The 14554-nt window shown below is 48.2% G+C and overlaps 1 protein-coding gene across 1 annotated transcript in view; it reads right to left on the bottom strand.

Moving 5' to 3' along the window:
• The window catches only part of LOC132456574 (kalirin-like), a 71492-nt gene extending 59688 nt beyond the window's left edge, over positions 1-11804 (bottom strand). The window contains exons 1-6 of the mRNA XM_060050976.1: positions 11404-11804; positions 6714-6788; positions 5349-5463; positions 4247-4439; positions 3739-3962; positions 541-856 (exon numbers count right to left, since the gene is read on the bottom strand). Coding sequence (XP_059906959.1) covers positions 541-856; positions 3739-3962; positions 4247-4439; positions 5349-5463; positions 6714-6788; positions 11404-11545 — 1065 coding nt within the window. The 5' untranslated portion in view covers positions 11546-11804. The remainder of the gene's footprint in view (positions 1-540; positions 857-3738; positions 3963-4246; positions 4440-5348; positions 5464-6713; positions 6789-11403) is intronic.
• Between the last annotated feature and the right edge of the window lie 2750 nt (positions 11805-14554).

Raw genomic sequence — 14554 nt, 5'->3', positions numbered from 1 at the left:
GGGACAGCCTCTCGAAGGGACAGCCTCTCGAAGGGGCAGCCTCTCGAAGGGGCAGCCTCTCGAAGGGGCAGCCTCTTGAAGAGACAGCATCTTGAAGGGACAAGTTTGTTAAACCCCAGCCCCTACCTGTACAGGTGAGATAGGCCCAGCCCCCTACCTCAGCAACATTCTGCAGGTACAGGCGAGTTAGGCCCCTCCCCCTACCTTGGCAGCGTCCTGCAGGTACAGGTGCTTTAGGCCTCGCCCCCTACCTGTATAGGTGAGTGAGGCCCCGCCTTTACCTTGGTAGCGTCCTGCAGGTACAGGTGATTTAGGCCCGGCCTCCTACCTGTACAGGTGAGTTATCCCCCGCCCCTACCTTGGCAGCGTCCTGCAGGTACAGGTGATTTAGACCCCGCCCCTTACCTGTACAGGTGAGCTAGGCCCCGCCCTTACCTGTAGGTGAGTAATGCCCCACCCCTAACTTGGAAGTGTCCTGCGGGTACAGGTGATTTAGGCCCCGCCCCCTACCTGTACAGGTGAGCTAGGCCCCGCCCCTACCTTGGCAGCGTCCTGCAGGTACAGGTGCAGCTGCAGGGACTGGTCCAGGTGCAGCTTGCGGTCGCTCCAGCTCTGCAGGAAGTGCGCCCGGGCCCCCTGCAGGCGCTCCAGCAGCGAGGAGACCCTGGGTGCCACGCTCTGGAAGTCGGCCCCACCGGACAGCCAGCTGCCATGGTTACCGCCGGCGTCCCCGGCCGGCTCTCCGGGAGTAGGGCCTAGGCGCATGCGCTGGAGAAGGCTCCGGCCCTCCCGTTCGAGTGCATCGATGGGTGCCGTGGCAACCGTGCTACGGAGTCGGCCGTGTTCCTCAACAAGCCTGGACACAGAAATGTGGGAATATATCTAACATATCGATTTAAAGATGTATTACAAGGCTCTTCTTAGTGCTCCATTGAACGCTCCGTTCACTTGCACAGGCCTTCCTGACTTCCGGCGGTCAATTATTTTTTGATAATTAACCGTTGCTAAGCATATAATGACCGCTGTCAAGAAAAGAGAATTTTTTGCCTCTAATGACGTCTTTGGTACCACTCCACAAGTAGTCCGTTAACTTATCAACACCAGCGTATTCGATTGCTAAGCGACGTCAACTTAGGCAAACTATTTCTCTGCTGATCAACACTGCGAATGGTAACAAATAAGTTGTAAAAAGACACACTGTGTGAAGTAATGTCTTCATTTGGGCTAGTAGACGTGTAATAAGCAGGACAATGTATAGAACGTCGCCGGTCATTGTCAAAGATAATACCCTTCAGGGCATTTTCCCGTTAATGACCGGCGTTCTATACATTATCCTTTACGTATCAATATATCATCTATATATGTACAGTATCTAAATGAAATATAGCTGCAAGCAGCAATGAAGGGGTCAAGTTAGCTGAAACTGAGTCCGTGTAGCAGATTTGGTGTTGATAAGGAAAGATTTGGCTAATAATGGTACCGAGATGTTAGCCCACTTCCTGTTTAGCGGCTTTCCCGCCATAATTTGATAGGCTTCCACAGGCAATAAAGTTAATATTGAAAAATCCGAAAGTATCATTTGTGCGGCTTTCGTGGAGTTGGTCCAATATAGCGGAGTGACGCCCCTATCGCTAGGGTTAACGACCCATAGCGATAGGGGTCGTTGAGCCCCTATCGCTAGGGTTAGCGACCCCTAGCGATAGGGGTCGCTAACCCTAGCGCTAGGGTTAGCGACCCCTATCGCTAGGGGTCGTTGAGCCCCTATCGCTAGGGTTAGCGACCCCTAGCGATAGGGTTAGCGACCCCTAGCGATAGGGGTCGTTGAGCCCCTAGCGATAGGGTTAGCGACCCCTAGCGATAGGGGTCGTTGAGCTTGGGGTGGTTCAAGGATTCAGACGCTCCCTCAATTGTGAAAATCAGACAGACAAGTGAACGATCAAGCGCAGTAATGCATGTCGAACATTAAACTGGTGGGGTAGCTAGAGCGTCCGATGCATAAGAATCGCTGTGAGTGATTGGGACAGTATCTATATAAATATAGATATACCATATACCATGTATCTATCTATCTATCTATCTATCTATCTATCTATCTATCTATCTATCTATCTATCTATCTATCTATCTATCTATCTATCTATCTATCTATCTATCTATCTATCTATATATGTGTACTATATATAATTAATAATAATTCATTATATTTATATAGCGCTTTTCAGTGACCCAAAGAGGCTTTACAGTTCAGGGGGGACCTCACTCACCACCCCCAGTGTGTAGCCCCCACTGGGGTGATGCACGGCAGCCAATCAGCGCCAGAACGCTCACCACACACCAGCTGGAGGTGGAGAGTGAGGGAATTAATGAGTCAGCCAATTGTACAGGGCCAGATTGAATGAGCCTGGTTGGGCCAGAACACCGGGGAAACCCCTCCTCTTTGCGATAAGTGCCCTGGGATCTTTAATGGCCTCATGCTGCGTTTGAGTATTCTCTGTGAACCGACTCGGACCTCGGATCTGACGCCACGCCCACACTTCAAGCGTTTTATTATTTCGCTCGGTCGTTGGAGGAAAACATGGACGCCACCCGGATAGCTGTTGTCGCGGTAGCATTGGCAGAGGACCAGGCGCTCCAAAATAAGTAGGCTATAGGCCATAGGCAGAGATACGGACGCAGTAAGGTATTGCAGTAATACGAGTGATTGAAATTGCCATTTAAACCACCAAAGTGGTCCAAGCACACTGAAAATAGTTTATATTTCAAGTCACAATGGGCGCAGCCATCTTGAATTCTGTCTCGGAATTTTGCTCGGTCACCACTGAGTTCAACCGAGATGGCGAGATCGCCGTCCAAGGAAAAGGGGCGTGTTCGTGCATGTCGCTAGGCAACGACCTCGGACCTCCGAGACGGATGGATCTGGGCACCGGGGCGTCCCCCAGCACAGTGCCCGTCACTGCCCCGGGGTGTGGGGGCGTCCCCCAGCACAGTGCCCGTCACTGCCCTGGGGCGTCCCCCAGCACAGTGCCCGTCACTGCACCGGGGCGTGGGGGCCTCCCCCAGCACAGTGTCCCGTCACTGCCCCGTGGCGTGGGGGCGTCCCCCAGCACAGTGTCCCGTCACTGCCCCGTGGCGTGGGGGCCTCCCCCAGCACAGTGTCCCGTCACTGCCCCGGGGCGTCCCCCAGCACAGTGCCCGTCACTGCCCCGGGGCGTCCCCCAGCACAGTGTCCCGTCACTGCCCCGGGGCGTCCCCCAGCACAGTGTCCCGTCACTGCCCCGGGGCGTCCCCCAGCACAGTGCCCGTCACTGCCCCGGGGCGTCCCCCAGCACAGTGCCCGTCACTGCCCCGGGGCGTCCCCCAGCACAGTGCCCGTCACTGCCCCGTGGCGTGGGGGCGTCCCCCAGCACAGTGTCCCGTCACTGCCCCGGGGCGTCCCCCAGCACAGTGCCCGTCACTGCACCGGGGTGTGGGGGCCTCCCCCAGCACAGTGTCCCGTCACTGCACCGTATATTATATATATATAATATACACATATATTCTATGTATGTTAAGTATCCATGTAAGTATATGTACTAGACATGTAAAGTATCTCCATGGATATAGATCAAAGTGTTCCTGTGTATGTAGCATCTCTCCATGGATATATATCAAAGTGTTCCTGTGTATGTAGCATCTCTCCATGGATATAGATCAAAGTGTTCCTGTGTATGTAGCATCTCTCTGTGTCTGCGGCCTTACCGGCGGGCCTCCTCTACATCCTGGGGCTCGGGTACGCGGGCCAGCCCCGTGTCCAGCTGCTCTAGCTGGGCCAGCAGCTGGCCCGCCGCCCCGGAGAACTCCTCCAGGCCCAGGCGCAGCTCTGTCCACTCCACGTGGTCGTACTCCAGAGAGCCGCCCAGGTCAGAGGTCAGCTGGGAGGGGTCCACAAGCCGGGAGAGACCCTCCACCGACACCAGGCTGGTCTGAACACACACACACAGAGACCGTCACACACACACACACACACACAGACACACACACACAGAGACCGTCACACACACACACACACACACACAGACACACACACACACACACACAGACCGTCACACACACAGACACACAGACACACACACACAGACCGTCACACACACACACACACACACAGACACACAGACACACACACACACAGACAGACCGTCACACACACACACACACACACACACACACACACACACACACACACACACGCACGCACACGCACACGCACCTCGAAGCTGAGCTTGGCGCTGCCCAGGTTGGTCTTGTGCTTCTGCCAGAAGTTGTCTGGTTTGATGAGGAGGGCGGAGGTGATGCGGGTGGAGAAGGACTCCTGCAGCGTGCGGAGGAGGGGCTTCACGCTCTCCCACTTGGAGCCCCGCATGTCCACCACCACCGTGAAGCCCCGCGCCCCCACCTCCTCACTGGGTGGAGGAGGGGGGAGACGGGTCAGGGTGGAGGAGGGGGGAGACGGGTCAGGGTGGAGGAGGGGGGAGACGGGTCAGGGTGGAGGAGGGGGGAGACGGGTCAGGGTGGAGGAGGGGGGAGACGGGTCAGGGTGGAGGAGGGGGGAGACGGGTCAGGGTGGAGGAGGGGGGAGACGGGTCAGGGAGGAGGAGGGGGGAGACGGGTCAGGGTGGAAGGACGGACAGGGTGGAGGTAGGGTCAGGGTGGAGGTAGGGTCAGGGTGGAAGGACGGACAGGGTGGAGGTAGGGTCAGGGTGGAGGTAGGGTCAGGGTGGAGGTAGGGTCAGGGTGGAGGAGGGGGGTCAGGGTGGAGGTAGGGTCAGGGTGGAGGTAGGGTCAGGGTGGAGGTAGGGGGGTCAGGGTGGAGGTAGGGTCAGGGTGGAGGTAGGGTCAGGGTGGAGGTAGGGTCAGGGTGGAGGTAGGGTCAGGGTGGAGGTAGGGTCAGGGTGGAGGTAGGGGGGTCAGGGGGGAGGTAGGGTCAGGGTGGAGGAGGGGGGTCAGGGTGGAGGTAGGGTCAGGGTGGAGGTAGGGGGGTCAGGGTGGAGGTAGGGTCAGGGTGGAGGTAGGGGGGTCAGGGTGGAGGTAGGGTCAGGGTGGAGGTAGGGTCAGGGTGGAGGTAGGGTTAGGGTGGAGGTAGGGTCAGGGCGGAGGTAGGGTCAGGGTGGAGGTAGGGGGGTCAGGGTGGAGGTAGGGGGGTCAGGGTGGAGGTAGGGGGGTCAGGGTGGAGGTAGGGGGGTCAGGGTGGAGGTAGGGTCAGGGTGGAGGTAGGGTCAGGGTGGAGGTAGGGTCAGGGTGGAGGTAGGGGGGTCAGGGTGGAGGTAGGGTCAGGGTGGAGGTAGGGTCAGGGGGGAGAGGGCAATAGGTACCTGGGTACGGTTGACAGGTAAGTGACCAATCGGCTCAGGTCTTCCTGTTTAACTCGATCGTGATTGGTCCTGGCAGGGAATGTAAGGATAGGTCCGCCTCTTTTGTCCCTGCCACCTGTAAAGTTCAAACTAGGCTCAGCAATTCTACCCAAAAAAATAATGAGACCTATCTTGCCCTAACCAGACCTAACTACCCCTAACCAGACGTAACCAAACCTAACTACCCCTAACCAGACCTAATTTACGCTAACCAGACCTAACCTACACTAACTTAACCTTACCAGGCTTAACTAGGCCTAACCAGACTGTAACTCTATTTGTTTCAACCAATAATGTTGCTGGAGGCGGGGTCTCTAAGCATGTAGCTAGCTTACACAGAAGGCTTATTACTAGCTAACACACACAGGGCTACCACTAGCTAACACACACAGGGCTAGCAGTAGCTAACACACACAGGGCTAGCAGTAGCTAACACACACAGGGCTACCACTAGCCGACCAGAGGTCCTATAACCCAGTAGGACTGCTGGACCAGAGGTTCTATAACCCAGTAGGACTGCTGGACCAGAGGTTCTATAACCCAGTAGGACTGCTGGACCAGAGGTTCTATAACCCAGTAGGACTGCTGGACCAGAGGTTCTATAACCCAGTAGGACTGCTGGACCAGAGGTTCTATAACCCAGTAGGACTGCTGGACCAGAGGTCCTATAACCCAGTAGGACTGCTGGACCAGAGGTCCTATAACCCAGTAGGACTGCTGGACCAGAGGTTCTATAACCCAGTAGGACTGCTGGACCAGAGGTTCTATAACCCAGTAGGACTGCTGGACCAGAGGTCCTTTAACCCAGTAGGACTGCTGGACCAGAGGTTCTATAACCCAGTAGGACTGCTGGATCAGAGGTTCTATAACCCAGTAGGACTGCTGGACCAGAGGTTCTATAACCCAGTAGGACTGCTGGACCAGAGGTTCTATAACCCAGTAGGACTGCTGGACCAGAGGTTCTATAACCCAGTAGGACTGCTGGACCAGAGGTCCTATAACCCAGTAGGACTGCTGGACCAGAGGTTCTATAACCCAGTAGGACTGCTGGACCAGAGGTTCTATAACCCAGTAGGACTGCTGGACCAGAGGTTCTATAACCCAGTAGGACTGCTGGACCAGAGGTTCTATAACCCAGTAGGACTGCTGGACCAGAGGTTCTATAACCCAGTAGGACTGCTGGACCAGAGGTTCTATAACCCAGTAGGACTGCTGGACCCCAGATTAGACAAGACCGTACCTTTGTGTGTGTGTGTGTGTGTGTGTGTGTGTGTGTGTGTGTGTGTGTGTGTGTGTGTGTGTGTGTGTGTGTGTGCGCGGTGTTACCTGAAACAAAGGCTACTTTCTCCCTCAGCACCGTCAGCACATCTACTGCCTTGACCCCCTCCCCCCCCCTCTCCCCTGAAAAGAGAGAGAGAGAGAGAGAGAGAGAGAGAGAGAGAGAGAGAGAGAGAGAGAGAGAGAGAGAGAGAGAGAGAGAGAGAGAGAGAGAGAGAGAGAGAGAGAGAGAGAGAGAGAGAGAGAGAGAACATGGTGAATGAGTGAAAATCCTAGAGGTTTAAAATGTGAAACCTGGTGCACTGTATAACCAAATAACAAAGCATAACAAAATTATAGATCATGGTTAAACTTTAATTGGAAATCTATAATAGATTGAATACCTAACAAATCATAAATAAATTTAGAATTATTGAATAGATTATCGATATTACAAAACATATAAAATATTGTAATTCATAATCTATTATGAATGACAATTATTTATAGGTTGTTATCTAGATAATTACACATGGTTGATGATTTAGCCATCTCTACAACACGATAACACACAGAGACATTCAGGAATCAGAAAGTGCATTTGTTCTTAACAGTTCCTACTGTTCAAAGTAATGGACACTCAATTAGCTGAGGATCATGGAAACACAAGGAGGTCAATTTATTAACTAGAATTGCATTTCCTGCAGAGAATACGTGAGTGCTGTAGTACAAAGTGAGGTTGGAAATATGTTTTAATAAAACCTCATAGATTAAGACATAAAGAAACGTTAAACGGCTTAAATCAAGTGAAAGGATTTGCACAAAAGTTCAAAAGCCTAAATGGAGTGAACAATGTAAACATGCACACCATTTAAGAAAAGGTATATGGTTGGAAACAAATTAAGTGAGAACTGAATGAGAAGCGCAAAGCAGGGGATAAAACTAACTTTTTTCACCACAGTCCCGGAAACGTCCCGAAAAACAAGAATCCCAAGAATCTTTTTTACATTTTTAGTTGTCACTTACTGATAATATAATAAAAACACAATACCTTATGTTGATAAAATTATATTTTTATTTCCAGACTAGATTTGTTTAGCTTCAAGATGACAACCAACACCATCAGTCACAGAACGTGACCTTCTGCCAGTACTCCACTGCTTAGTGACTGCATTTAGTGAGTTGTACTCGTCAAGAATCACCCGTTTCATGCAGGAGAAGCCACGCTCGCAGCAGGAACTAGTTAACTAGTTAATCGCTTCTGTAGCCTACACTCAGACATGAACTCATTCTTGCAAGCGGGTGTCTTCATTCATAAAAAAATAAAAACATACGGGAGAAATGCAAATTATTCTAATGAGGTCTAGACTAGAGATGCGCGGTTGGCGGTCATACCCGCAGACACGTGGATAATCCACAGGGTGGTTGGATTGCGTGAAAAAAAGTAGGCTTAATGGAATTCTCTTCGTCCAAAGGTCGACCCGGGAGAGAATATTGAGATTAATTGATGATAATTAATTACGTCCCCGGGAGGTAATCAATTGTCACAGCCCAATCTGGCAACACTGCCTGAACGTCCTTTAAAAGTGGCCCAATCTGGCAGGAAAAACTGCCCAATCTGGCAACCCTGCTGAACGTCCTCACTCTCCAGCGTCAACGTAAATCAATGAGACCAACTGAAAACGAGGCCGGTATGAAACTAAAACTGTGATCCTGAATAAAGTTTAAATGATATCGAAATTCCGTTTGGATAAGATACAAGTGTGAAGATTTGTTAAATGGTTTGAAAAAAGGTAAACGGTTGAAAAATTATTGAGTTCCGATGTCTTACAGGGGAACTACGCAACATTTTTGGCTTAATTTACCTTAATATAAGAGGTCAAGAGTCATTGTGATTGTTCTTTAATACTTTATGGGTCGATTGGTCGCTGTTTCGACTCCCCCTAGCACATTTTGGCGGAAAAAGGGAGCATGTAAGTTTCTGCCGGTGTGGGTACCGGATTGACTCGGCTGCCAGATCGACTCGGGGTCCTGCGCTTACAGATGACGTATCGACACAAGCCAATGGACAAAACCCGGAAGGGTTGTTTATAAACGGGGCTCAATCATGGACGTAAAAAGAAGGCTCAATACGGTTTGGTTTTGATTTCATTGAACGTAGCCCGTTCTTTCGCACAAAGAAAGCCATTGTAAACACGTCTAAAAGCACTGATGAATGCATATGTAACCCAGTTCCTTTTAGGGACTATTATTCTGAAGGAGGAGAACATACAGAAAAAAAATAAACAGATACATAAATGTATGATTGCTGCGCAAATTGTTCATTCTATCGTTATGTATTATGTTGGCCAACACTCTTACACTGATCATTCTGTTCAACAACCAAAGGTAAAACAATTATAATCTAGGATATAACATCTCCCGTTGACTATAAAAAAGGATGGGTTTATTGTAACACATACACCCTTTCAAAATGTATAACCTTGTCTACTCTTTATGAACATCTACCTGGACATGGCTCCACGCATTAGCTGGCTTCTTTGAAAACAAATGCACATGGCTAGCGTAGAAGTGGATGGGGAAGGGTCGTCAACGAGTTGTTACGACAGTGTTGTAAAATATCTCCTCCGAAGCTGTGGGGGGAACTCAATGCGAGCGCAAACCAAGAAAACAGTGAAGAAGTGGCCAAAGATGCAGAGTTCCCCGTTAAGAAGTAGGTGTTTCAGAATGGGCAGACGTCTTCAATGAAAACAGCTGAAAACGAAGCCGGTATGAAACTAAAACTGTGATTCTCAAGAAAGTTTAAATGATATCGAAATTCTGTTTAGATATTATTGAAGATACAATTGTGTAGATTTGTTAAATGGTTTGAACAAAGATAAACGGTTGAAACTAGATTTAGTTACGTCTTAAACAGCTGAAATACCATCAATGACTCCCATGTTAAAAAAAGATAATATTTTAAAAGTAGAATATCTTAAAAAGTATAAAATACTAAAAAAATCTGAAAAGAAGCGCGCGATTCCTAGCTATTCTGAATATTTTAAAATTTGAATGGAGTCTCTAGGTGAAAAATTGATGTAGGAGATAGGTCCCAAAGATTATAGAGAATAATGAAGAAAGAATAAAACTTATGAAGAACACTAGTTGAGCGAACTCAACTAACTAGAGCTGTGTCTGAACATGCTACAGTTTTCCTTGTAGTTGATCTAACTCTCTAGTTGTAGTCTATTTCCCAAGTTGTATTTATCTATCTCTTTAGTTGTAGTTTATCTCTCTAGTTGTAGTTAATCTATCTCTCCAGCTTTAGTTTATCTGTCACTCTAGTTGTAGTTTATCGTTCTGGAGAATCTCTCTAGTTGTAGTTTATCTATCTCTCCAGTTGTAGTTTATCTATCTCTCTAGTTGTAGTTTATCTATCTCTCCAGTTGTAGTTTATCTATCTCTCTAGTTGTAGTTTATCTCTCTAGTTGTAGTTTATCGATCTCTCTAGCTTTAGTTTATCTGTCACTCTAGTTGTAGTTTATCGTTCTGGAGAATCTCTCTAGTTGTAGTTTAGCTATCTCTCTAGTTGTAGTTTATCTCTCTAGTTGTAGTTTATCTATCTCTCTAGCTTTAGTTTATCTGTCACTCTAGTTGCAGTATATCTATCTCTAGTTGTAGTTTGTCTATCTCTCTAGTTGTAGTTTATCTCTCGATGTAGTTTTTCTAATTCTAGCTGTAGTTTGTCTATCTCTAGTTGTAGTTGATCACTCTAGTTGTCTATCTCTCTATAGTTGTAGTTTGTCTATCTAGATGTATTTTTTCTATCTCTAGTTGTAGTTTGTCTATCTCTCTAGGCATAGTTTACCTCTCTAGATTGGTTTCTCTATCTCTAGTTGTAGTTTGTCTATCTCTCTAGTCATAGTTTACCTCTCTAGATTGGTTTCTCTATCCCTAGTTGTAGTTTGTCTATCTCTAGTGTTAGTTTATCTCTCTAGTTGTAGTAACTATAGATATCTAGTTGTAGTTTATCTCTCTAGTTGTAGCTTTTCTATCTCTCTATTTGTATTTTATGTTTGATTCTAGTCGCAGTCTATCCAGCACTCTGGTTGTACTTAATTCATAATTCTACTTTATTTGGCTAGTGCTGCAAGTGTGACTTGATCAAATGAATACATGTGATTTAATTTACTATTTACATTGCATAACCCTTCGTCATACCTCCTTCAAACAGCAGGCGGCGTTTAAACAGCGAACCACGAATATCAGAGCATAGGAGAGACAGGGAGAGGAGAGAGAGAGACAGGGAGAGGAAAGACAGAGACAGAGAGAAGGAGCGAGAGACAGAGAGAGGCTGACAGTAAGCCGGGGACCGTTATTAGGGCTCGGTGGGGTTCGTTGGTCACCTCCGTTACACCGTGCTGAGCCAACCCCGTTAAACCTACATTCCTCTAGCGCACACACACACACACACACACACACACACACACACACACACACACACACACACACACACACACACACACACACACACACACACACACACACACACACACACACACACACACACACACACACACACACACACACACACACACACACACACACACACACACACACACACACACACACACACCCCTAACCCATCCGGCCCATTGGAGGAGACCAGCCATTGGTGTATCAGTTAACGTGCTCCGATCATTCATATTGATCAAGGATGCACACTCGCCCGTGCACGCACACGCGCACATCAACAAACACACAGTGTGTCTCTAACCTGCTCGCGCCAGGCCGTCCTGGCCCGGGGCTCCGTGCGCCGCGGCGTCTCCCGGGTTCATCTTCCGGTGCTCCGGTGAGGCGGCTCTCTTCTGCTCGAGCTCCGTCGGTGGCTTCGATGCTCCTCGCGCCGCCCTATCCATCCATGCTGCTGTTCTCAACACCGTCCGCTATCGCACGCGCTCATGCATCCCTCTTTCGGTGCACCGCCTGTTCGACGCCGCGTGCTACCGGAGCCTTGGTCTCGAGCGGCGTCACTCCCCGCCTCGCCCCGTCGCTCCACCTCTTCTCCTCGCGCTATTGTTGAACCGGGGGTCGGTGACTGCGGCTCCGCGGCTCAAGACTCCGCCAGCCGATTTACAATAGGCTCCCGTGCTGCCGGAGCGCGTGTACGCAGGCGCACGCGGTCCTACGGAGCCGTGCACGTGCACCGCTTCCAGCTCCGCTGCGCTGCACTGCGCGTGCAGCGGTACCCTTCATCTCGCTGGAATACAGTGCATAACATAGTCCATAATATAGGCCATACATCTTGACTCATAGTACTGTTATATATGCTATTATACCTAATAAACCTATTGGACTCATACAGCGGTACACTTCATCCCGCAGGAACATAGGCCATAACATAGTGCATGATGTAGTCAATAATATAGGCCATAACATAGTGCATGATGTAGTCCATAATATAGGCCATAACATAGTGCATGATGTAGACCATAATATAGGCCATAACATAGTGCATGATGTAGTCCATAATATAGTCCATAACATAGTGTATAACATAGTCCATTATTCTAAACATGTTGGACTCAAACATAGACCTCATATTAAACTTCCTCATCAAATTATAATACATACAGTCCAGAGTCCAATGCCGAAAAGGCATGATAAATATAACAATATAATAACAATAAGGGTTGAAAATAATTTCAACATTTTACTATAAAATGACTAGAGAATGAACATTTAAACGACTTTGAACATCAGCACACCACACTTGAAATAAATTCTACTATAATTCTACCATTCTACATTATAACTACTATTATAAATTATAATTCTATCATTCTACATTATAAATACTATTCGACATTATAATTCTATCATTCTATATTATAACTACTATTATACATTATAATTCTATCATTCTACATTATACCTACCATTCGAAATTATAATTCTACTATTATACATTATAATTCTACATTATAACTACCACTCGACATTATAATTCTACTATTCTACATTATAACTACTATTAAACATTATAATTCTACATTATAACTACCACTCGACATTATAATTCTACTATTCTCCATGACAGCTGAGACATCTAGTTCTCTACTGCCCTCTGGCGGAGGAAGACGGCCTCAGCACAATGTTTTGGCTCTAATGCACAGCTGTTTCGAAAAGTGTGTTTGCGTCTCCCATTTTGCGAATTTACTCTCTTTTGCATTTCTCAAAAACCACCTCAAGCGAGCGGATAAACTTTTTTGCGAATTAGAGGATTTTTATGCAAATTTTGGTGTTTCCATCACCGTTTACTGATTCGATACTTCAAAGTTCGCATAAAATCAGGGGGATGGAAACGCAGCTAATGAAAAGCTGTCTCTGCTTGATATGAGCAAAAAGTTTGCAAGCTTACATTAGGCGAGTTTCAGATTGCCTGCATTCGCGCGCATGCATGCACAAGACTTGAGAACTGCCAGAACAAGTCAGATAGCCTACTCGTTAAGTTCCTGCAACGTCAAGTCGGACACAGGTGCACTTCTCGTTGTTTGAACAAGCAGTTTGGGAGAGGGTACGCCTCTTTGAAAGGAGTTATGTCATTTCTCACGTCGAAAATTCCGAGTGTTTTATGTCTGCACTTATTCGAGAGCAAATGCCCAGAAAAGCCGGCGGGAGTTGTTTTCCTGATTCCTGATCTAAATGATAATTTTTTATGCAAAGAAAACTATACATTTTCATGAAGAAGTTTGATAATGTTAGGTTTTATGTGAGGCCGCTTTGTGAACTACAGCTCTTCGCTGCTCTCACCGCGAATAATATACGTCGAGAGTCGCAGGGAGCGTGACGGCATATACGAGACGTGTTTAGTTTAGTTTGGTTTAGTGTTTTCTCTACAGCCTTTAACTGAACTATTGCACAATAAACGGTCAAACTCTAACCCTAACCTCAAAATCATCATTTAAATCCACAAACAACATATGTGTAATCCAGGGCAGATAAAGACTGGGACCAGAAGATAATTACTTTCTCTCCATTGAAACCCATTCATATTTTTCGATCTCATAGGTCCCATGGGCTCTACCGGAAGGGGCGTGACTTGGCCACTCTATGGGTGTGGCCCAGAGCCACTATCACTGGCGTGGCCATAGTAGGATTCATTAATTCACAGACGGAACACGCCGGGCCGGAAACCAACCATTGTAAGGGCGGAGCTACGCTGTGTTTCCTGGTGAGGGGCGGAGCTACGCTGTGTTTCCTGGTGAGGGGCGGAGCTACGCTGTGTTTCCTGGTGAGGGGCGGAGCTACGCTGTGTTTCCTGGTGAGGGGCGGAGCTACGCTGTGTTTCCTGGTGAGGGGCGGAGCTACGCAGGGTTTATTGGTGAGGGGCGGAGCTACGCAGGGTTTATTGGTGAGGGGCGGAGCTACGCAGTGTTTATTGGTGAGGGGCAGAGCTAGCAGGGTTTATTGGTGAGGGGCGGAGCAACACAGTGTTTATTGGTGAGGGGCGGAGCTAGCAGGGTTTATTGGTGAGGGGCGGAGCTACGCAGGGTTTATTGGTGTTGTGAGGGGCGGAGCTACGCAGGGTTTATTGCTGTTGTGAGGGGCGGAGCTAAGCAGTTGATAGGTTATGTGAGGGGCGGAGCTACGCAGGGTTTATTGGTGTTGAGGGGCGGAGCTACGCAGGGTTTATCCCGGGCACTCAGTGAGTGCCAAGAGGAAGGATTCAGCAGAGAAGTTTAACGAATGTATTTCTACCATGGGCAGTCCCTAGACGGTTGATTTAAACCAGACACTTTATTTAAGCTCACCTTCCGACAAGCTTGGGGAAAATTAGAGTTTGTGTGTGCGATTCAGTTGTCCTATGTCTAGAGGGCGGTTTAGTTTGGTATTAATCAGATATAGTCCAGTCAACTAGAGGGTTT

The sequence above is a fragment of the Gadus macrocephalus genome, chromosome 4 (assembly GCF_031168955.1).
Source record: "Gadus macrocephalus chromosome 4, ASM3116895v1".
Lineage (NCBI taxonomy): Eukaryota > Metazoa > Chordata > Actinopteri > Gadiformes > Gadidae > Gadus > Gadus macrocephalus.
This window is presented reverse-complemented; position numbering and strand designations above follow the sequence as displayed.